The sequence below is a fragment of the Sciurus vulgaris genome (genome assembly GCF_902686455.1).
Source record: "Sciurus vulgaris genome assembly, chromosome: 7".
NCBI classification, from domain to species: domain Eukaryota; kingdom Metazoa; phylum Chordata; class Mammalia; order Rodentia; family Sciuridae; genus Sciurus; species Sciurus vulgaris.
Window position 1 is genome coordinate 8,183,499 of NC_136467.1, and position 24,713 is coordinate 8,208,211.

Below are 24,713 nucleotides of genomic sequence, written 5' to 3' on the forward strand. Positions count from 1 at the left end.
CGGGAATCCTGCCACCCGCAGGACCGAGGACAACTGTGTGTCCTTTTGCCCCCTTTGCTTCGAAGATTCCTGCACATTTTGCCTGGGCTCCAGTAATGCCTCGTTCTCTCTAGGGAGACCCTGCACGGCTCACCTTGCGTTTGGTGGGCCGGCACGACCTCTTCTGGAAGGTCCATCCAGGCGGCGAACACGTGAAGAAGTTGGGTGTGTCCTCCTGTCTGACAAGTCAGAATTTTCTTTGATGGATAGTTGACAATTTGGATGGTGAAAAGCGAGGAGCGTGTATTAAGCGGGGTCACTTCTGTTTCAAACTCTTCGACTTCCTGTACCCTCTTGGGCCCAGATCAGAATCTCCTAGCTTTGTAATGACCTCAGGCCTGGTGCCAGCTCTGGCAGATTCCCCTAGAGATTCTCTGCAGGCCAGTCGTGGGGCTCCCTCTGTTCTGAAAGAACACCCGTCCTGTTTGCTTGCCCAGCTTGCTCATCTGCCTGCGAGAACTCCCATGTTCTCAGCAAGGCAGAATCTACTATGCTAGGAAGGAAGGGGGTTCTAGGCAAGCATTGCAGTTGGTTGAGAACGCTATATAGTGGAACAAAAGAACAACATCACAGGGTTGTGGAGGGAAAAGCTGTTGACAAGCCTGAGAAAGAATCCTCCTGAACTTTAAAGTAGGCTGAAAAAATCATTAGGTTTTGGGAGCCTACTTTAAAATTTGCAGAGATGTAAATGGGTCAGATAATTCAAAAGACAACTGGAGTGTAGGCCCCAGAGGTGGGGTCCTGAAGAGTGGAAAAAATTGGAAAATGGTCAATCCTTTGGGTCTGGGTAGTGATGGGATCAGCAGCCCACTGCAGTTATCTGCTTTCTGATAATCCAGAAGTTGTTCCCTGTTCCCAAGCATATGAGAGCCCAAGGAATTCAAAGAACTTTCCCCTGACTTAAGATTTATTTCCTCTTCACTCTGGCCAGTCTTCACTCTCTTTGTGGTCTTACTCTGACTGCCCCTTAACATATTTCCCAAGGTTCCCAGCTTGCATGAGTTCCTTGGTAATACCAGTCAACTCCATGGCTTCAGTTACGACCTGGTGTTGACAGCTCTGAAGTCCTTCTATCCTACCTAGTTGTCGCTTGAGCAGACTGGTCCTCTCTACAAAAGTTTCCCATAATCACATCAAATTTAACATATCTAAGCCAAAATCATATCTAATTCTTCCCACCTTTGTTTCTTCTGTTTAAAATCTCAGGGAGCAGTTTAACAACTATCTTCTGTTACCAAGTCAGAAATCTACCCTCTTTGAATTTCACTTCACGAAAGCTTCCAATTTCCTGCATTTGGTGCCCCCCCTCCAGGTGTTTTATACCTCACCTTATCTTTCATTTACCATATAACTTCTAACTTCATCTGTCTCCTGTACTGGACTATAAGCTGTACATCATGACCTTGTTATATAGCTCCTAGCACATTATGGGAATTAAATATGAATATATTCTTCTGGAGACAAGAATATATTCCCTGTCTCCTGCCTGGAGGCTCTCTCTAGAACCAGCTTAAGAGAAATCTTGAGAAGGTAACTTTGCTTTTGTTGAGCGGCAAGCAGCTCCTGTCTTCTGGGAAGTTCTCATTATAACTCCTCACCAGTATTGATGAAAAAAATATGAATGGGCCAGATCGGGGCTATGAATATTGAGGAAGAAAGAAGATGAAGAGAAAAAAATTCTTAAATTAGATGTAGAATCATATGCTACCTGGTGTGCTTAGCAGAGGAAGTGGGTAGGTAACCACCATCATTTCCAAGTGCTTACGAGTAGCCACTGTGTTATTGGTACCACAAAGCCAGCTTGTACTGTAGGGGCTTTGCAACCATTCTTGGTTGCTTCATAAACAGAGTTGCATGGTCAGGTTTTAGATATGAGGCAGAATTCACCAGCCTACCACTTAGCAAATTGGTGTTCATGTGACAAGTGGTTCCTCCCAGTGGATTTGCACAGGATGGAGGTTGACAGTGTGCCCCTCACCATTAAGGGCAGCTCCACACTCCCTTGTCACAGTTGCCCCTTGATAGGTCCAAATCAGAAGTACTTACTTTATCCAGAGCTGTATAACCAGGGGGACAGATGAATGCCCAAGACAGTGCCATCATAAGAGTAGTGAATAATGATGGACTGCAGGGAACAAACAGCTGTTCATGAGAAATGGGGAACATCTGGAGACAAAGCTGTCAAAATCACTTTCCATAGTTTTGTAAAAGCATCTCGGATACTGGAGTGGTCAGCCGCATACAGCTGAGAACTGAGCTCATCAACTGGGCTCTGTGTAATAAGCACTCACACAGGTATGTTCTTGAAGTCTTCCCTGTGCTGGCATAGTGGCATTCACTATTTTATGTATGTCAACTGGTCCATCCTCCAAGGCAAGACTTGTGATTTTTTTTTTTTTTTTTTTTTTTTTTTTTTGATACTGGGAATTGAACTCAGGGATGCTTTCCCACTGAGCTACATTCCCAGCCCTTTATGAGACAGGGACTCACCAAGTTGCTGAGGGCCTCATTAAGGTCAAGACTGACTTTGAACTTGAAATCCTCCTGCCTCAGCCTCCTCTCGCTGAGATTACAAGCATGCATCACTGCGCCTGGCTTGTGGAATGTTTTTATTCCTCTTGCCCCAAGACTTATATTTCCTTCGTAGGTCAAATATAACACTCCCCCCCAACATGCTTTTGGTCAGTGCTGTGGATAACACTGGCCTAGTGCCTGCTAGGCCAGCACTTTACCACTGAGCTTTGCTCCTAGCCATCAAATTACTTCTAGGAGACAGTACTTAACTAAATCCATTAAATCAACCTGTGCCTTTAGCTGTATACTTAAAATCTGTATAATTGCAGTTTTTTGGTTATTCCATTGCCATTTCTATTCCCAACTCTAAGCATTTGTCACAGCAGTCATTGCTTGAGTTGGCGTCTCTGGCTCAGGAATCTCTCTTTTTACTGAAAAAATGAAGGGAGTTTAACAGTGCCTCAACTCTTGGAATCGCTGAATTATAGTTCAGCTGCGAGCTTTGAGGTGGACATTATCGAGGGAGCTCCAATGTAACACCCTGAAGCCTTGGCAGCTCCACACTAACGCATTGAAAGATTAAAAGGATTCTTTAATTAGAGCTATCATCTCTCCTTTTTTCAGCAAACTGTTCAAATAATAAAAATTTCTGTTTGGAGTAGTTTGACCAAGGGAGATGGACTTGCAGGACTGGACTTCACTGTGGTCACAGTAGTGGCTAACACCAGTCACTGTGTACCTGGCACTTGATGTGGACAGCACGTTGGTGCCCCCACCATGCGTGTTGCCTCCCAACGTGACAGCATTAGGGAGGTCGTCAGGGAGGGTGGGGCCCTCACGGGTAGGACATGAGAAACAGAGAGGGCTCTCTTTCTGCCCTATGAGGATACAGCAAGACAGGAAGAGGGTGCTCACCAGGAACCCATCAGCTAGCGGGCCAAACTCATCTCAGATTTCCTAGCCTCCAGAATTGTGAAAAAGTAAAATGTCTGTTGAAGCCACCCAGCCTATGGCATTTTTGTTTAAGACAACATCGTTAAAGAGCACTTAGCATGTTCTAACTCACTTAATGCTATTACAGGGGAATGTGAACCAGAGGTTAGTTGCCCAGTCATGTAATAGATTCAAACCCACTATTCCAGAAGCCGCTTTCTCAGCCTGGATATGGTGATATCACATGTTTTCTTACCAGCAGTCACATCAGCAAATAAATCATCCAGTTCCAAAAACAAGGAGTATTGACTCTATGTACAACCACACGACCTCTAAGTTGTTCAAGGCAGATTGGACAGAAATATGAGAACTGGTAATATCACGTTAAAAAGTCTGTACAAGGGCAGGGGAGATAGCTCAGTCGGTAGAATGCTTGCCTTGCAAGCACAAGGTCCTGGGTTCGATCCCCAGCACCACCAAAAAAAAAAAAAAAAAAAAAAAAAAAAAAAGTGTACTAGTCATAAAATTGCATTACTCCCAGAAAAGTTAATTTCCTACTGCACACCAATGACTACACGATAGAGGAATTCCTTTCCATAGTTTTCCCCTCTGCCTCTAGTACTGGGGATTGAACTCAGAGATGCTTTACATCTCTAGCTCTTTAAAAAAAAAGTTTTAATCTTGAGACAGGTTCTAAATTGTCTTGAACTTGTGATCCTCCTGCCTTAGCCTTCTTAGTTGCTGGAATACCACCACCACACCCTGCTCAGGGAATATTATTTTAGCATGCATCAAAATGTTTAATTATATAAAAATTATTTCAAATTGTACATTATTTTTCATCCACTTTAGAAGAATGAACAAAAGTTTAATCAAAGACAGTGCAGGCCAGGCACAGTGGTACATGTCTGTAATCCCAGCAACTAGGGAGGCTGAGGTAGGACCCAAGTTTGAGGCCAGTCTGGGCAATTTGTGTCAAACAAACAAAAAAGGACTGGGGATACAGCAGAGTACAAGTCTTGCCCAGCAAACACAAAACCCCCAATTCAATATCCAATAATGGGGGGGGGGGGGAGTTTTTTTTTATTTTTTTATAGTGCTAGGGACTGAACCCAGGGCCTTGTGTATGCTAGGCACTCTACCACTGAGCCACATCCACGGCCCAGGAAATCATTTTCACAGATATGTCAACTAGATAAACAAAATATAGTAGTCATTTTCAGTTTCAATTGTTGTAACTCCACTCCTGAGGTTCACCAGTTACAAATTTTGTCTAAAATAACTATTTTGCTTTTAGCAGAAGACATGTTTTATCTCAACCATATATGAAAAGCTACAGAATTCCAAAGACATATGATGCCTTAGTCCTTGATATTTAATGTGTAATTACATTGGAGGGAAAAAAATGGCGCCAACTTTAGACTTAGTGATGTGATATATGCAGACATGTTATTTGTGAAACCCAACAGTACTGGCCAATGTTTCAAAAACAAACATCACTAACTGCAAGGATACACTAACAGAAATCAGGTCACAAAAATAAACTGCTTTTCAGTTAAAACCTAAAAAATTCTTAGGTGACTATTTTCTTTAGACTTTTCTGTATTTTCAAATATTTTTAAATGATTATTTTTATGTCGGGAAAAAACATTAAAGTGTAGTCCTAAGCTTCAACTTCAATTTGCAAAAAAACACGACTTAATAATCATGTACACAATCAAAACTGATGGATGGACATACCTAAATTTCAGCTTTGTGACATGTTAAAGGATAATGTCTAGAAATTCAGCAATTCAATGAAAATATGTGAAAAATGTTAAACACACCCAAAACAAAACAAAAAAATTATACCAAAGATAAAGAGTTACAATAAAAATCTTTATTTAGGTTTGGTCAGTACAGGTAAGATATACTGGAGTCACAGAGCAATATGCATTAACAGGATACAACAGTTCATAAAAATTGAGTTAACTATGCACACAAATATCTTAAACATTCAGTCACCTAAAGAGAAAATGCACAGATGTATGGTGGAAAAAACTGTATCTAACACTGAAACTACTATAGGATTCCATCAACAAGTTCAACTTTTAGTGATAAAATCTACGGTACTGGGCAAACTTGGCAGTCATAAACCCACATCTACTCTAACAAGTCTGAATGGTGCGGAAGTATATAACAGCATGAGGAAGAATGCCCTTACACAGCACGGGTTCTAGAGACACAGATTTATACAGACATCATTGTGTTATACTTTAAGATTTCCATTTACAACTTCACATTAACTCATATAAAAATAACTTGACCCTACACAAAATGTCCTTTTAGCAACATTCAAAGTAATTAACTGTTACAATTTCCAAAGTGGCAGAGGTATTGAAGCAAGAAAAAAAAGGGGGGGATCAAACAAAACAAAAACACACCCATAAAAAGGCAAGTTGTGACAAAGTATGCATCAATTTTCTGGACAGTATCCTCTCCCAAATTAAATGACACTGTATAAAAATTTGCTGGAAAAATATTACAAAACTGAACCCTGCACATTTACACTTGAGTCCAAGCCATTCTGGACGTGGCGGGAACCCACAGTTCGGTTACCTTTCCCACTCACTGCTTTCTCTTCTTGAGGGTCATGATTGGAGTCTGTGTCATTTGAATGGTGTGTGAGAGAATTTTCACTGCCCGTGGGAGAGTCTACACTTTCATACCCCGCACTGAGTTGGTTTACGTAACTACTACCTCCTCTGCCAGTTCTCTCCTCTGAGCTGTTGGAGGCCTTATTACCGTTCCCTGGAGAAGAAGGAAAGTCATCCTCTGTTGTGTTCCCCTCCCTGTGAAATCCAGACCCAGACGTCCTCTGACGGGAGGAGCTGCCATTGCTTGGTCCGTTTGCCAGACGACTGCAGTCTTTACTTGTGGCCTCTGCCTGTTCTACAGGTTCAGAAGATGTAGTCCTGCTGGTACTTGGGGCTGAGGTTTGAGACTGCTGCTGCTGGTACTGGGCCAACTGCTGGCGTGTCTCCTTCAGTTGCTGCTGAAGAACTAGAATGGTACTCTGCATACCTTCTACTTCTTCGTCAAGTTGAATGATGAAGTCATTCAGTTCTGTGCAAAGGAGAGTCAAACCTACTTTAATATCTCTTAAAACATTTAAGAATATTTCTTAAGTACCTGCCACAAAGCCAAGCAGTCAATAAATGCTCAGTAAGTAAAGAAATATAATTTGTTTTCTTTTTTTTAAGATAGTGGGGATTGAACCCAGGGGCACTTAACCACTGAGCTATATCCCCAGCCCTTTTCATCTTTTTTATTTTGAGACCAGGTCTTGCTAAGTTGCCCAGGCTGACCTGGAACTTCAATTCTCCTGAGTGGCTGAGATTACAGATGTGTGCCACCACAGCCACCTAAGAAACAATGATGCTAATACCACATTTTAAATTCTTACTTGGAATTTTTAAATAGCCATTCAGGAATAAGTCTGGGGGCAAACTGGATACTTCAAGTAATATATTAAAGTAACCAAGTTTAAAATGATTCAAGCCATCCTGCTACACACAACTGATTATAGCCTGAAAAACCTGACCCACATTTACCTGTGGGTTCACTACAGCCAATCCCCTTACTCCTCACCCTTAGCCAGTGTCTTAAATCTATAGTGGGTCCAGTCCTCAGGACAGTATGGTTCTTTAACCCTCCAAAGAGGCCTGTGCTGTTACCAAAGACTGCTCCACATGTAAGAACAAAACTCACATAAAATTCTACTAAGAGACTGTTAAAATACACATGTCCATTAAGTCTGTAAAAGGCTTTGGGAAAACAAAACCCCTCACTAATATATAAAAATCCCCTAGTTAACATGTTTACAAGTAGTATGAATTAACCCCATCCTTTTTTATTTGAAACAGGGTCTCACTAAATGGCCCACACATGCCTCCAACATGTGATCCTCTTTCTCTAGCCTCCAGAGTTGCTGGGATTCTACGTGTTTGCTACCGTGCCCAACTGAAAGGCAGTTTTAAAGATATTACTTGGCCACTGAGTCTCTTTGCAATTAACTATCATTATACTACTCCTCAGCTTAAATGCTCAGTTTGGCTATGTGCCTTTCTATTAATCCTCTTCACAAACAGGACAGAGAGCACTGGATGCAGCCACACTTGCCCAAAAGAGGATGGAGGATAACGATCTTGGGTTGGTAGCAAATTTAAATATTAAATCTCTTATTCACTAGGACCCAATAGATAATAACAATTATATTATTTTCAGATCACTGGAAATGGACAAACATTTCTAAGATTCACACTTAAGAGAAATGGTTAAAGATAAACCTTTCAGGGCTTGGGATATAGCTCAGTTGGTAGAGTGCTTGCTTGCTTCATATGTACAAGGCCCTGGGTTCAATCCCCAGCACCAAAAAAAAAAAAAGAACTTTCAAACACCAAATATAATTTTTCATCTTAAAGTACTTTTCTAAAATTAAAAATTTCTTAGGCAATGTGTGCAATAAGCAATTAGGAGAGGGTAAAAAAAAAATTCTAAAATTAAATAGCTGTTGACTTAACTAGAAATGTTTCATTCACAATTTTATATAACCAGAGAACAGCATGCACAGAATCTAACCTATGTGATCATGCCTGGCAGTGTTTTAAAGCCAGTGCAAAGTAAACAAACTTTCCAAAACCCCCTTACCATCCTGACTGCTTTTAAGTTCCTCACTATATTTCTTCTGTAAAGCCAACTCTGCTTCAAGCTGTGCAATACGACCCTGGGACAGTTGCCTTCCAAGCTCTTGGTTTTCCTGGATAAGCATTCGACACTTCGCCATTAACTTTTTGCCTGTTTGGCTGCAAAGGAAAGAGCCAACCATCACAAAATGAAGATAAAGTTCTCTATAATCTTCTTTGCAAACACATACAGAACATAACTATTTCACAATAAATGCCACCCTATAATTACCATCTTCTTTTCTGGAACATGTCCATCTTCTGTATGTTAGTATTATGCCTATACAGTAGCAAAAATAAACCCTATACAGAAAGCACCCAAAGAGCCATTTTTTGTTTCTTTTACATCAATAATCTATTTTCAACCCAAAATATCATTTGAAATAGCAACAGTTAAGTAACACACATCTTGGATACACCAATATTAATAACACTCAGATCCTTATTAGCTTTATCAAACAAAAGTTCTTGAAAAGGTACATGCAGTAACAATCATAAATGTACGTTCTTTAAAATACCTATAAATGAATGGAAATATATATATTCTTGCTAGAAAAACATATAGATTCCTCTTAGATTCTCTGGCACATCAATATTTCATACTTCTCAAGAATATATCTAGGGCTGGGATTGTGACTCAGTGGTAGAGCAACTGCCTAATATGTGTGAGGCACTGGGTTTGATTCTCAGCACTGCATATAAATAAATAAAGGTCCATCAACAACTAGAAAATATATATTAGAAAAAATATATATAAATTCTGTTAAGTGAAGCACTTTTAATAACTATTTTAAGCCTTAAAACTCTTCCTGGGCTGGGGGTACAGCCCTGGGCCTGATCCCTGCAAGGGGATTGTGGGGGGCGGTGCTTTTTTTCTACTCACTTTCAATTCTTCACTGAACGTTTTCTTCTCCCAGCCTGGGGATTGAATCCAGGGTCACTCTATTACTGAGCTACAGCCCCAACCCTTTTGATTTTTTTTGAGGCAGAGTGTTGCTAAATAAATTGCCCACGTTGACCTTGAACTTCTGATCCTCCTGCCTCAGCCTCCTGGGTAGCCAGGCCTACAGGCGTGTGCCACTGTGCCTGGCTCATTTAACTTTTTATAGGATATATATATGTACACATACACACATAATGTATTTTTTAAGCTGCCAAACTGAGGCACAAGTTTTAAAATTTAATACTGATATGCAGCTTAGATTTTGTTGATATGATAAAAGATCAACCAAGAGTCACAAAGACCAGGGATTACTTAGGACAAATAATACAAACATGGAAATATCTGCCAAATTAGGAATGCCAAACTTCCAACAGATCCATTTCCATAAGCTAGTGCCATATACTGTAGAACCTATAAGCACATGCACAGCAATTGCAAAAGTATAGTCAGAAGCCCTAATAATGGCTTCTCAATAACATGTTTTGGCTTTACTTCAGCCTCAGCAATAGTGATACAAATTACTATCACTTTTAAAGGTATCTGATTTAAGTATATAATTGTGATACTAACATTGTGATGTGGATAGGAACAGTCTGACATCCATCTCATTGGATTGAGTCCAAAGTGACCTTCTTGATTAAAAATATTTTAATTCTAGTTTTTCTTTGTTCTAATAGGGCCTGCACTTGCCTGGTACGTAACTTCTGAGTGCATCCTTTTTTTTTTTTTTTTTTGGGTGCTGGGGATCGAACCCAGGGCCTTGTGCTTACAAGGCAAGCACTCTATCTACTGAGCTATCTCCCCAGCCCCTGAGTGCATCCAATTCTATCAAGACTTAGAACTTTAAAAATGGGAGCACTAGATAGGGATAGATAATTCTTACTGTATCAAGTAGTGTGCAAAGTTCTGTTACCTATCACAGATTGTGTTCTAACCTAATATGATTCAACAAAAAGCCTGTAATTAAGTTTCCTTACAAAAATCTGTGGAACAGTAAAACCTAGTTTAATACTATTCAAATGATTACAGGCAAAACTCATGAGTTAGCACATGACAAGGGTTTTATATTTTAATCCTATTAGTTGGTGTTCTTCATTGCAACTGTAGCTCCAGAATTATCTCATTTTTCATTAGCATCCTCAGACTTAGCCTCCACTGAACAAGCAACTAGAAATCAAACAATGAGGAAATAAGATATAACTAACAACAACAAAAAGATATAATGAACACCACTGTCAAAGACAGTGGAGGGGCTGGGATTGTGACTCAGTGGTAGGGCACTTGCCTAGCATGTGTGGGCACTGGGTTCAATTCTTAGTACCCCATACAAACAAACAAATAAATGTTCATCAACAACTAATAAGAATCTTTTTTTAAAAAAGACAGTGGAATTCTTTCTACTTGGCTGCCAATGCTCCAACGACTTTATTTCTTGCAAAGCATACAGCACCGTTGTCTTCCAACTAAACTGAAAATTCTTCTGTATGAATTTAATAAAGATGAGGAAAAAAGAGCTGTAAAATACATTAATGACCTAACAAACCCATATGAAAACATCAAAAATTTTATTGCAAAAAAGATTTTAAAAAGTAACCTTTTTATAAATGGCTGATCTAAGATAACACTATCATTTCTAAAATTAGTGATAAACACTAACAAAACCACTTTTTCTAACATTCTGTAATTTTATGTTATTTTTATTATCTCACGTACAATTTGTGTGGTGCACATCACACACACACACACACACACACACGGCTTGGGGTCATACTCAGTGGTGGAACCTATGCTTAGCCTGTGAGGCCCTGGGTTCAAACCTCAGCACCTGTCCCCAGCAAAAAGGGAGGAGTGGGGTAGCTCAGTGGTAGAGTACTTGCCTAGCATGTGCAAGGCCCTGGGTTTGATCCCCAGCACGGCATCACTAAATAAGTAAATAAAATGTTTGGAAAACAAAACAAAACATACAAAATAGATGAAAGCCAGGACTGGAGGTGCATGCCTATAATCCCAGCAACTTGGGAGATGGAGACAAAAGGACTGCCCCATATAAGGCTAGCCTTGGCAATTTAGTGAAGACCTGTTTCAAAGAAAAAATTAAAAAGGCCTGGGGATGTAGCTCAGTGGTAAAAGTGTCCCTGGGTTCAATCCCTGGTTCCAAAAATAGTAATAACAATAATAACTTAATTACAAGTGTTTGAAAGATGAATAAAAAGTCAGGGTCACTCCTTTCATTCAAATGTTTCTGAAGTAATTTTTAAATTACACACATACACCATTTGTAAAATCAAATTAACTCACAAAACAAATATAATGGTAAATACTTGAAGAGAAGGATTTTAAAAAGGAATGAAGGAATGAATATTGTATATGAGGTGAAGGGAGCTAGGCAGGCTATTTTGCAACAATGTGCACATAATTACCTATGTGATTAAATGCAAACTGAAAACTGCTCAATACTAAAACATACCCTTTGACATATGCTGAAATACATACTAAAATGTATGCATTATATACATGAATAAAATATTTTGACTAAAGTGGACAATATAACTCAGGGCATCTTTCTCCCACAAAATTAGAGCAGAAAAATAGTAAAGTGGGGGGAAAAAATATCATACCCACACACAAAACCCCATTCAACTTGAAATCATACACAGTGGTTATTATTGATGGAGCATTATTTGTTTCAGATTAATGATGTATTTATAGTACCCGACGAACTTTAGCTGATAGCCTAATTTTACAGAAAAAAAAATTCATTAAAATAAACTATGCTTATTTAATAAAATGGAAATACTATGTAACCATTAGAATATTGTAATCTCTATGTTCTAAAAAATGCCCAAGAGATAAAAAAGGGATCTACAAGTCATTTGTATGTATGATATGATCACATCTGTTTAAAATCAATACACATAAAATGACTGTGTATGCATACAAATTATCTTGATGATATCCAAGAAATTTGACAGGGGCTCCTGCTCCTGGAGAGCAGAACATGGAGGAAAGAGGTCACATCCAGGAGTGACACTCACTTTTCATTCCCACCTTTTTCCAAGTGTTTCAATTTTACATACAAGCATGTATTATCTTGTTAATTAAAAGTTTAACAATAATATGAATAAAAGCCCACAGACTCAAAGTGACTGTTACCTAAGTGGCAAAGAAAGATGCTGATTAAATTTAAGTACATGTTATTTGATAAATTTTATGAACTACATTTTGACCTATTATAAATATACTTAGGCCATGTCTACTGTGATCTTAAAAGGCACAAAATAAATACAAAAGAATTAATGTGGGCACAATAAGCTAATTTCAAACAGATTCGGTTACTTACCCTCCAACCCTCACAAACAATTTTTAGAAGCAAATTTCTTGCTTAACACAAATCACCTCAACCCACCCTCTGCCCCACAAATTCCCTAAAGCATAAACATACAAGATACTTACAATTGATTTGAATGATTAAGAGAGAACTTAAGTCAACCTTGTTAAAACTGCACTTAAACGTTGGGACAAGCTGGAACATTTATCTTCCACTCATCTCAGACTCCATTATCACCAAGCGAAAATTCAAATTGGTGACTTACACAATGTTCTGACGAAAAAAATTCACCTCCAGGATTGGATGGAAGCATGAAGAAAATAATGCCTCATTTATCTAAATGATCAAATGAATTTGCTAGAAATGGTCACTATACCTTTTTTCAATTCACAAAATGTCTCAGTTAGGCCAGCCCATAGTTCCAACACATTATGTCCCCAATCTTCTGGCAGACACCCTGTGAGATTGTCCCACATTAATTTCTACTACAATATCCTGGGACAAAGTGTCAAAAAGCAACAAGTATCAAGTCTCCTTGTCTTTTATGATACCAGATGGAATAAAGTAGGTCTTTTAAAAATGAGATATACTTTTCCTTCACTTTGAAGAGCACAGCAATAATTTTCCAAAATGAATCTGCTCTCCACAGCCCCCCAAAATTAAAATATTAAGAATACAACAAAATCATAGTATTCCTTGAACTTAAAAAAACAAAACCCAAAAACAAAAAAAACAAAAAAAAAAAAAAAAAGACAACTATTCCAAGGCACATTTAATTTAATATCAAGAGTGTAATACAAAACGCCCAAATACAATGAAGGAACACATCCCCCATTAACACCAACAACAATGCTCTTTTGACATGTGCCTGTTGAATGGGATGGGGTTTCATAAAGTTCACTACTGGAAAAAATAATGCAGTGAGTCTCATCACAGCCAATATCCTTATACAATCTAGTTGTGAAATGAATGTTTATAATGCTTCAAACAGTTTAAACCTGAAGTTGGATACCACACCTTCATGTTTGTACAGTCCTCAGTTAAGATTGTCTAGTTTTTGCAACCAAAGAACAAACCATTGATGAAAACCGCATTGATTTAAGGCTCCGTCATGTGATATAGAGCCCTAAGCTAAATGGTTAGATATATGCACTACTTGTACGGACATCTGTTATTTGATTTTCTTGTGACTAATAAAGTTGGTTCTCAGCAAAAAACCCTTTAAAGGCAAAATCACCTCATTTGAGTTTTGACCCAGAAGTTCAACAACAATCACGAAGTCCACAGTCTTATTGGCAAAACTGATACACAGTGTCTCTAAGTCATTATGCTCAAGGTTAAGAGCGATGCATATTCCGTTTTTACATTTTACTGGAATTTTACATGTTCAATTCATGATTTTAAATCTCTAGGTTTTCAATCCTCCAAACTGTCTGAAGACACAGTGTGCCACAGACTTAAGACTTCTGTTTCTCCCTCTATTTTCTTCAAACAGAAACATTTCTCAAGTGTCTACATGTTCTAGAAGGGGAATTTTTCGGAGATGGCCTCTTCTTCGGAATAGTCCGACGACATCAGGCCTCAGAAGCAAGGGGAAGGGGAAGAGAAAAAAGCTGAAACACAAGGTTCATCGGGTAAGTTTTACATTAACCATTACAAGCTGCACGGTATAAGAATGTGGCTTTTTTTTTTTTTTTTTGCTCAAAAAGTCTGAGTCTTGGTGTGGAAACGAGTACTTGGCTGTCCCACCACAGCTGTCTTGTAGTGGGACTGTCAGGGAAGTCTTGACGGGGGAGTATGATTTGTTTACCTATCAGGCGTAAACTTCCAGGCACTCAGTTCATTTTGGGCTTGTTCCAGTTTGTCTTTAGTCTGTTCCAGTTCGCCTTTCATTTTTAGGAAAAACAAGTTGATCGCTGGGTCTACCATTGTTGATCTCAGTTGGGCGACACTCGGCTGCTGGACTTGCTTGAGGTACTGAATTTGAGTCTGTGCAAAGCAAAAGAAATAATTACTACCAAATCAAAGAAAACATAAAATGATGGGGGAAATTCCCTTGCATTAACTTGATTTACCAGTTCATTTATTAAATCCCTGTCCCCTTTGATCTTAATACTTTTCCCCTAGGGGGTTAAGGGAATAGACTGATGACAAGGTGACAAAGTGCATGAGCACAAGGCCCTGGCTGCAATCCCTGCACACAGACACAAACCCACTAGAAAAAGCACCAATTATATTAAAAAGAACCATAATTAAAGATTATTATTCATGCAAGAATTGTGACCATCTGACTGCATCTCTATTTGGGACTTTGAAACAAAGCCAGACGGTCTTATCATTGCAAAAACAAAACCACCACACACACACACACACACACACACACACACACACACACAAAGGTTATATTTACTACAGATGCTCACATACACTTAAAAAGGGCAAAGTTTGAAATATTAATTACAAATGACCGAGTGGAGCCAAGTGGGGTGGCGCATGCATGTAACCCCAGCAACTGGGCTGAGGCAGGAGGACAACAGGCTCAAGGCCAACCTTGCCAACTTTAGCAAAACACTGTATCAAAAAATAAAAAGGGCTGGGGGATGTAGCTTGGTGAAACAGCACCTCCTATGTTCAATCCCCAGTACCACAAAAAAAAAGTCAGTGGAGTCTTTGATTACTTGTTTTATTCTACATTTCAAAAATCATAAATTCCCCTGAAAATATACCAGACATGAGATTATAACTTAAAAACATTTGCATTTCTAAATTTAAAAACATACAGTACATATAGTTACATAAGTTGGCATCAGACCTTTCTAAAAGCAAAATTCTATAGCACCTTAAGTCAAAGCACATATCCTTTTTATTTTCCTTCACAGATTCAAATCACTGAATTATAAAGCTGGAAGTTAAGTGACGTAGTCCAACTGTTTAAGGATACAGTAGGTCACTGCCAGAACTGTTGACTGGAACTCTAGTTCTCAGGCCTCCTGGCACTCAGTGAAGAGGGGCTCCCACCATTCAAGAACCCTCTATTTGCACATGAAAACTTCAATTTTGACTACAGTTGATTATTAGTATTTAATTAATCACTTTCATCGTCCCAAAGTAGAAATGGTTCAAGATTCTGCTCCACACTAAGGCTGTTTTTAAACGGGATGAAGGTTAAAATTTCCTATCAAAGCTTTAGTACAAAGCATAAGCATAACTAAGTGGGGACTGGGAATATATTTAATCATTATTTCATTGTACAAAAGAAACAATGTTGGGCTGGGGATATAGCTCAGTTGGTAGAGTGCCCGCCTTACAAGCACAAGGCCCTGGGTTCAATCCCCAGCACCGCAAAAAAAAAAAACAAAAAAGAAAAAGAAAAAGAAAAAGAAATAATGTTTACCTTAATGCTGATTTTTTAAAAGTTAGTTTATTTGAACAAAAAAGTACAACTTCTTATTCAATATAAGTCAACTATTAAGATAATTTAATACAGGAGGAACAAGGCATGTCATATAGTATAAAATCACATACTGATATCACAGATTAAAATGTGCTTTCTAAGTCATACATATGGTTGGCGGTAGACAACCATAGTCACAGCTACTCAGGAGGCTGAAGCAGGACTGTCTGAGTCCAGGAGTTCAACCAGCCTAAGCAAGAGAGTAAGACCCAATCTCAAAAAAATGAAAACCAACAAGGAAACAAAAAAAACCCACCTCCGAACATAGTTTCTACATAGTTGCTATATTTAGGTTTGCAAAATTCCAACAGTTAATACTTTTTGTCATGAAAAGAAAGGCAAATATGACTAGAATAAATTCCACATGCTGGGGAAGAAATCACTGAGTGAAGTGCTTTTAAAGTCAGTTTTACTCCTATGCTATTTTGAGTTGACTGGCAAAAGACTAAATGAAAAATAGGAAAACCACTGAGGATAGTGAAAACGTTTATTTCTACATAAGGAGTTAAACAAGTTTTATAAGAATCCCAAGAGAGCAGGCTGAGACTGTGGCTCAGGGGTGGAGCACTTGTAAGGTGTGGCCTGGGTTCAATCTCCGGCACCACAAAAAAACAAAAAAAAGCTTACTTATGTAACTAACTAATACAATCCTTATCAATTTTCTTCCATTCTCAAGAAGGAAAGGGGGAAACGCTTCTACTGAAGATTAGTCCCTCCGACTATTGTCTTCCTCCTATCTCCCTCTGGAACCTTATTCCCACATTTCCTACCTTTTAAGTTCTGTATCTCTAAACACCCACTTAATAGTTCATATAGAACCTATACATTTTCCAAAGTGTTTCTTACACTTTCTCAATCTTGCATAATAATCACTAAGTAATTCTCAGTGTTAACTAAACCTAATTTAAAAAATAATTTTAGTCATGTATCTTTGATTTATCAGCTCTTACTCAAATCATTGCAATTTTTCTTTTGCCCAACCCTCAGCTAAAATGGGACTCACCAGAGTAGTTCACAGTATCCTAACTGCCAAATCCAAACAATTTAAAATACCTATTTTAGACTGTGCACAGTGGCACACATCTGTAAACCCAGTGGCTTGGGAGGCTGAGGCAAGAGGATCCCAAGTTCAAGACCAGCCTCAGCAACTTAGTGAGGCCCTAAGCAACTCAGCGAGACCCTGTCTCAAAATTAAAAATAAAAAGGACTGAGGATGTAGCTCAGTGGGTAAGTGCCCCTGGGTTCAATCTCTGGTACCAATAAAAAAAACTTAAAAATAAAAATTAAAGTACTATTTTTCTGGAACTTACTTTTGCCTTTGACACTATTAGTCAATTTCTTTACCTTTGCGGGGGTGGGATGGGATTGCATTTCCTCAATTTTCCTAACACTATACTTTTTAAAATTTGATCTTTTTTATAGGCTCTATTCTAATAGCATGATTTCTCAGTTATAAAAAAGACAAACCTGAGATCCAACTGTGATTCCTTCCATAATCGTCCTTACTGCTTCCCCAACAATACCTAGCAGATCAATCTGTAATGATTGTGCTTCAAAAATATCTATCCTATCCTCCCACTCCCTATCACCAGTGGTTTTATTACCTCATTTGAACTCCTCCCTCTTCCTTGGACTATTTAAGAACTTACCATATGGTTTTTTTTGTTGCAAAGCCATTCTCAAATCTGTGTTCCATACTTGAGCTACAGTGATCAATTTAAAATCCCAATCTGATCAATCACATAAATTTCCTGCTTCAAAATTTTTCAGTGGCTCCCTCTTACCCAGAATAATATTCAAGATCCCAAGTTCTCATCTCTTTCTTTTCACCCTCACCTGAAACTTCAATGTTACTTGCCACATATAATCTTGCCCTTTCCTTGTGGTTTTGCCCCTGTTGCCTTGTCAACAAACCTCTCTCTGTGTACAGTAACTGAAAGAACTGGCTGCACTGTGCAAGGGAGATTAAAAAAAAAAAAAAAATGTGTCTGGAAAAGGTTGGTTCTACTTGAAATAATCTTAAAATCCAGGTTGAAAAAGTAAAAGGCTTATGGTGTCAACCAAGCATGATAATGATCATAACTGCCACTCTGTAGAAAAGCTGGAGATTCAGACATGAGTCAATAAAACATAGTCTACGCAACTGGTAAAAAGCACCTGAACTATGATGTAAAGAGCAGAAATCAGGAAGAGAGAAAAAACTTAAGACACTGGAGCGACACAAGACATTACACTGTCCACTCACTCTCCCAGGTGGTAGCACCCTGAAGGTTCATATAAAAAGGGTTACTTGTTAAGACAGTCATTACTGCTCATGGAAAAAAAAAGGCAGCAGTGTTGGAATGGAAACTAAACCGAGAGAAACAAAAGGGTGAAAAGTGAAAACGAGTTGGGGGCGGGGGGGAATCACAGAGGCTACTCTTTAGTCAAGTAAGAAGTGAAAAAGTAGCCAGGCATGGTGGCATCTGCATAATCCCTGTGACAGGAGACTGAGGCAGGAGGATCAAAAGTTTAAGGCCAGACTGAGCAACTTAGTTGAGTCTCTGCTCAAAATAAAAATTAAAAAGGAAGGTCTGCGGCAGGGGTGCAGGGGATGTAGCTCAAAGATAAAGCACTTGCTAGAATGTGTGAGGCCACAGGTTCAATCCCCAGCACCAAAACTAAAAATCACAAAGAGCCGGGGACATGTAGCTCAGTGGTAGAGCACCCTGGATTTAATCCCTAGTACTGCAAAGAGAGAGGGAGAGAGAAAATGAGTATGTGTGAAGATCTTATGCTAGGAAATGAAGGAAGAAAGAATAAGAACTTTTGAAGAAATGCAGATGCTCTCTGAACAGAAAGTGAAAGAATCATGACTGGGCCCTACAGTACATTCTGTAAGAGAGAGCAGAAATAGGAATGTATGTACACACGTACACACTAAATGTATTTTTAGTATCTCCATGTGACCAGAACAATACATAGGATTTTAATAGATACCAAATAAACAGAGTTGAAGAAACACTGTGATTCTGAAAACAAGCCAGGTGCAGTGGCACACACCTATAATTTCTCTGGCTCAGGAGAATCTCAAGTTCAAAGCCAGCCTCAGCAATTTAGCAAGGCCCTAAGCAACTACCATTTTTGAGACGCTGTCTCAAAAAATAAAAAAAAAGGGCAGGGGACATGGCTCAGTGGTTAACTGCTCCTGACTTCGATTCCTGAAAAAAAAAAAAAAAAAAAAAAAAAAAAAGAAACAAGGGCAGTTTGGCCTCTGATTTTTAAATAAAATTTATGTTTTTTATATATTCACACACGAAAAAAGAAATGGCTAGCACTGTCAAAGACAACCTCAGACTGAGTCTAAATTATCAGAGGTAGACAATCAAATGTAACACTAGATTTCAGATCTACGTACACATGTCAAACAGCAAAAGTGAATGCTCCAGCAGTAAAAAAGGAGACAGAAGTTGCTGACACTTGGGTTAACAGTTCTTTGAGGGTCAAGAGTAGAAAATAAAGGAATGAGATACCTTGCCTAGACAGTGGAAGGTGAGCAACAAAGAAAAATGTGTGTGTATTTTTAAATGAGTTACACCCTCAGATATCAAGCTACATGAGAATATATCTGGACGTCATATATACTAATTCTAATACAGCATGAAAATTTCAGCAGAGAATGCCTTTCTGGCCACAAACGAAAATCTAAAATCTAATGATGAGAAACTACTTTATGAAGACTTCACGTTTACTGCTCCTAGTTTTACACCTTAACATTTAAAATAGGCATTTATATTTACGATTACCAGGAAGTATTTGAAATTAACATGCAATAATCTGGCTTAAAATCCAGTTCCTTAACTAAAGGTTCACACAATTTGAAGTACTTACAGTACACTCTTGCATCTCTTGTTCCTTGGTCGCTAGTCGCATTACAAGGATGTTTTCCCTGCGTGCAGACTCCTGCTGCTGTTGCTTTAGTTTTTCTTCAGACTCCCTTAAGCCTGTTACATCATTTGCTGATGTTTAAAAGAAAAAAATCAAACATTATAAATATAATTTCAAGATCGAAGTGTATTAACCAAAAGAAAGATCCAATGACATCTGTCAAAATTAATAAAATCCAGGGTCAATCAAGTCTTTAGTTTTCTTCCTATTTTTATAACAAGGATATTTGTTCATGCTGATGAGAACTCTTTTAGGAAGCAATGATATTATGTTCCATGACTATCTAATATTACATTGAGTTGAGTTCCTAGTCTAATCTGTTTCCACCTAGAATATAGGAAATGGTCCCAGTGACTTGAGAGCCTGAGGCAGGAGGATCACAAATTCGAGGCCAGCCCCAGGAACTTATTGAGACCCTGTATCAAAATCAAAAATAAAGTTCTGAGATGTACCTTAGTGGTAACATGCTCTGCTACGGGGCTCAATACCAGTATCACAAAAAACAAAAAAACAGATCAAAACAAAAACAAGAAATGGCATTATTTGCATTTGTTTATAGTATATAGTATAGTGTATATATTCACAAAAATGCCAACTGGTATTTTGTAACCTATTCAATATAAAAAGTTGCCAGTAACTTCATGGACAAATAGTATGTTAAATTTTCATGCTGGGCAAGGTGGCACAGGCCTGTAATCCCAGTGACACCTAAGGTTAAAGAAGGATCATGAATTCAAAGCCAGCCTCAACAACATAGCAAGACCCTGTCTCAAAGTATAAAAAAGCAGTAGGGATGTGGCTCAGTGGTTAAGTGCCCCTGGGTTCAATCCCTGGTACCAAAAAATAATAATTCATGATATTCCTAACTTCTGTGAATATAATTACATAATTATTAAAATGTCAGGGTATTAAGCTTTCTAGACTTGGAAAATTACATTGGTCTTTACACTCACAAATAATGTTACTCAGTGAAAAGTGAGACTAAAATGGTTGAAAATTATTAAATTCACTGGTATTACTATTAGCAGACCCTGAAAAAAAAAAAATCTATAAATATATAGCTCTATCCTAACATTACAATTTAAGTTCTCATAAATGGTTGCTTCAACACAGCTCCCTTCTACACTAATAACTCATGGTTCAATTTAAACTCCTATGTAGAAGGAGGTACACATCAAGTAAAGTTTCAAGTAGGTATTATCATAATACATACTTTCTCAGAACCCAGCACTTAATTTTTCCCCAGTACTCAACACAGTGCCTGGACAATTCTTATAATAAAATGCTTGAGTAGAAATTACATTTGCTTTAGTAGAATGAATTAAAATGATCCTTTGTAACAACAATCTAAAAGGTGACGACTTTTCACATAATCTTTAGAAAGCCTACAACTCAAACTTACAGTTAAGATCTGTGTACTTGCCCTCCAAAGCTTGAACATAAGCTTCATATTGTTTCCATCTAGTAGAAAATTAAATCCACATATTAGTTGTTTTATTGAAATTGGTTTTATTAAATAATCTAGAAAATCATATCCATAAACTTAATACTGAAAATTCTGCTGATTTTTAATTGTGAGATAATTACAATTCTAATTTAAACCAAAAATAAATTAATCACCTCATATTCCTTTGCAATTTATAGAAGGCAGGTCAAAGGAACCAATGAAAAGTGTTCTCTGCTGAAACACTCTAAATATGCTCTTCTGGGAGAGATGACATCCCAAATTCATTTTGGTATCATTGGGATCACAAAAGGTGAATGAAAAACTCCATACTGCTTTCCATTTAATACAAAAGGCATATGAGATATGTTCTTTTGTGAAAATACCATGTGACTGTCTCAAAGTATTAATTTTTTCCTACTTTTAAAATTGATATAATAATTAGACATATTTACAGCAATAATTTTATACATGCATACAACATATGATGATTAAATCAGGGCAATTGGAATTTCCATCTCTTTAAACATTTGTTACTTCTTTGTGCTGAGAACCTTCAAATGTCTACCTTCTGGTTCTTCATCAAGTAATACAAATACCATGTGCTACCAGGGTGAGGCAGCCTTTCTTCCTAGTTGTTAACTCTTCTGCCCTCAATATACAGATTAGCCGCTCTTGGCCATTACTGGAGAAAAACAATAAAGACCTTTCTCTAACTTTTTCTTTCTTTTTGCAGGGTTACTTGGAAGACTGAGGCAGGAGGATCACAAGTTCAAGACCAGCCCAGGCAACCAGCAAGACCCTGCCTTAGAATAAAAATTTTAAAAGGGTTGGGGATGCAGCTGAGTGGTAGGAATACTTGCCTATTATGTGTTAGGCCCTGGGATTGATCCCCAGTTTCAAAGGCAGGGATGGAACATGGGACTATTTCAGAGGAACTAAAAAATATAAAATGTTCAAGCAAAACCATCCATAGCAAGATAGAAATCACAGACTACTGTATGTCACCACATATTGCTACCTCATTAATATATATTTGTGTATTTTCCATTCATCCTAATCTTGCACCGAAGACAGTTTAGTTAATAATTGCTGGGATTACAGGCATGCACTACCATACCAGGCTAAACCTTCATTTTAACTTGAGAACCTCTCACCTCAGCCTCCCATTATAAGTGTATACCTCCACACCCAGCAAGATTATTGATTTTTTTTTCCTCTGATAGGTAAATCAAGAAAAAGACCACATACCAGGTATAGTAGTATGCACTTACAATCCTAGCTTCTCAGAAGGCTGAGGCAGGAGGATCACTTGAGCCTAAAAGTTCAAAGCCAGTCTGGACAAGAGTGAGAGCCAATTTTATTATAGGGTACTCCAGGTCATGGTACAGTCCTGTCATCCCAGCTACTCAGGAGACCAGAGCAGGAGGACTGCAAGTTCAAGGCCAGCCTAGAAAACCTATCTCCAAAAAAAAAAGGGATTGGGGATGGAGCTCAGAGATAGAGCACTTGCCTACTATATGTGCAAGGCCCTGGGCTTCATCTCCAGCACCAAAAAAAAAAAAAAAAACTGGATTGCTGACTAGAGGAATTACCTAAGAAGGGATAATCAGCAAGGAGGGTATAATGGCAGAATACAAAACAACATGTTACATCACATCCCAAGCAGGTGTCTTTCTCAGCAGAAGAGAACAAGGGTGATAAAGGTGTTTAGTGGAAACTGTCTTACACATGGAATCACAACCAAGGAAGATGAATCTTAAAATTCACTACAGAGTTTAGTACAAATGAAAGAGGAAATTATCAGACTCTTGGAAATTAAGCTCACTGTCCTTCTCCTTAACACACAAAACATCTTTTCTCTTCCCTACTTTCATACTGTTAAACTTGCTTACTTCTTTAAATAAAAATTCCTTGAAATTTCTAGGGAAAGCAGAGTTCAATGACTTTCCAGTGGCTGCCCTGAAAAACACTCACTTTTTAAAAGGTTACTAAGTCAAAAACTTATTAACCACAGTAATAATTTACAAAAAGAATATACTTAAGTTATAAAACAGAAAATACCCCATTTTCTGATTCCTTACATTTAAATACTATAATATTGAACTTGATAATCTCCTTTGGTAAAATATTTATATTTTACCAAAACTGGAAATGAGCTTCAAAAACAAGTTAATCCAACCCTTTGGACATTAAGTTAAATGAACTGGCCAAGGTCAACCCTAGAAGGAAGAGTAATTTCCCATGATTAGTAAAAAACGCATTCCTTCCACAACTGAAAGTCATTTTTTAGGACAACTTTTTCAATTATATATACAACAAGAAAAACTATATCAAAACAAGCCTATTGATTTGTTAAACTGAAAATTAGAACAGGGTCTTTCCTTACACCAAGTTTTCATATATATATATATATATATATATGAACACACACACACACACAAACAAATGCCTCTTAAGTAACAACTCTGAACATTTTACCTCTACAAGAAAAAAAAATTCAAATTCTGTTTGTCTATAAGTTACCCAAGCTAATGCTGTAAAGTGTTGTATGTTCCTCAGTGTTCATATAATGAAGAAATGGGTCACAGTAAATAGGTTCAAAAAGACATCAAATGACTTAAAGATGTGTTAACTTTAAAAACAAAATAATATTTGCCCTAAGGATAAACATTATAATATAGAGTGAACATCCAATATTTTACAGAAAGGCTTTAAGAACACTTTACCTTAGAATTAACTCATCTCGTGCCATAACTTTAAAGTCTGTTTCACTGAGTCGAACCTATAAAGAGAATTAAAAAAACGAACTGAGTGCCGCTCTTCCTAAAGATACACAAAGCTATTCCCAGAAGGAGCTCTATATTGAGACCTATGAAACATCTCTCAAGTAAGACTTATAGGCTCAGTAGTTATTATTGTAGTTTTAAAGTACAGTAGTCTTAAAAAGGCAAACTATCTGGTATCTTTTTTGGGGGTGGAAGTACTGGTGATTGAACCCAAAAGTCCTTTACCACTGAGCTTCATTCCCAACCCTTTATATTTGAGACAGGGTCTTGCTAAATTGCTTAGGGACTTGCTAAGTTACTAAGGATGGCCTTAAACGTGCAATCTTCCTGTCTTAAAAACGCAAGTCACCAGATTAAAGGTGTGGGCCACTGTGCCCAGCACTATTTCATACCTTAATGTGCATTATCATTATGGAAACGCAAATCAAAATTCCAATGAGGTATCACTACACAGATTAAAATGGCTTTAAAAAAACAAGTAGTAACAATTGCTGGTGAAGATTTGGAGAAACTGAACTTTCATACATTGATGGAGAGAAGAAAAAATGGGTCAGGTATAGTGCAGCATGCCTGTAATCACAGCGGCTGGGGAGGCTGAAGCAAGAGGACAGCAGGTTC

At 38.0% G+C, this 24,713-nt stretch overlaps 1 protein-coding gene across 3 annotated transcripts in view; it reads right to left on the reverse strand.

Annotated features, from left to right (window-relative positions):
* Positions 1-5,345: 5,345 nt before the first annotated feature.
* Positions 5,346-24,713, reverse strand: part of WTAP (WT1 associated protein) — a 29,625-nt gene continuing 10,257 nt past the window's right edge. For all 3 annotated transcript variants that reach the window (XM_079148985.1, XM_079148984.1, XM_079148986.1), the window contains 6 exons: positions 24,036-24,091; positions 21,265-21,323; positions 19,806-19,933; positions 14,292-14,470; positions 8,176-8,330; positions 5,346-6,591 (listed from right to left, as the gene is read on the reverse strand). In XM_079148985.1, coding sequence (XP_079005111.1) covers positions 6,008-6,591; positions 8,176-8,330; positions 14,292-14,470; positions 19,806-19,933; positions 21,265-21,323; positions 24,036-24,091 — 1,161 coding nt within the window. In that variant the 3' untranslated portion in view covers positions 5,346-6,007. The remainder of the gene's footprint in view (positions 6,592-8,175; positions 8,331-14,291; positions 14,471-19,805; positions 19,934-21,264; positions 21,324-24,035; positions 24,092-24,713) is intronic.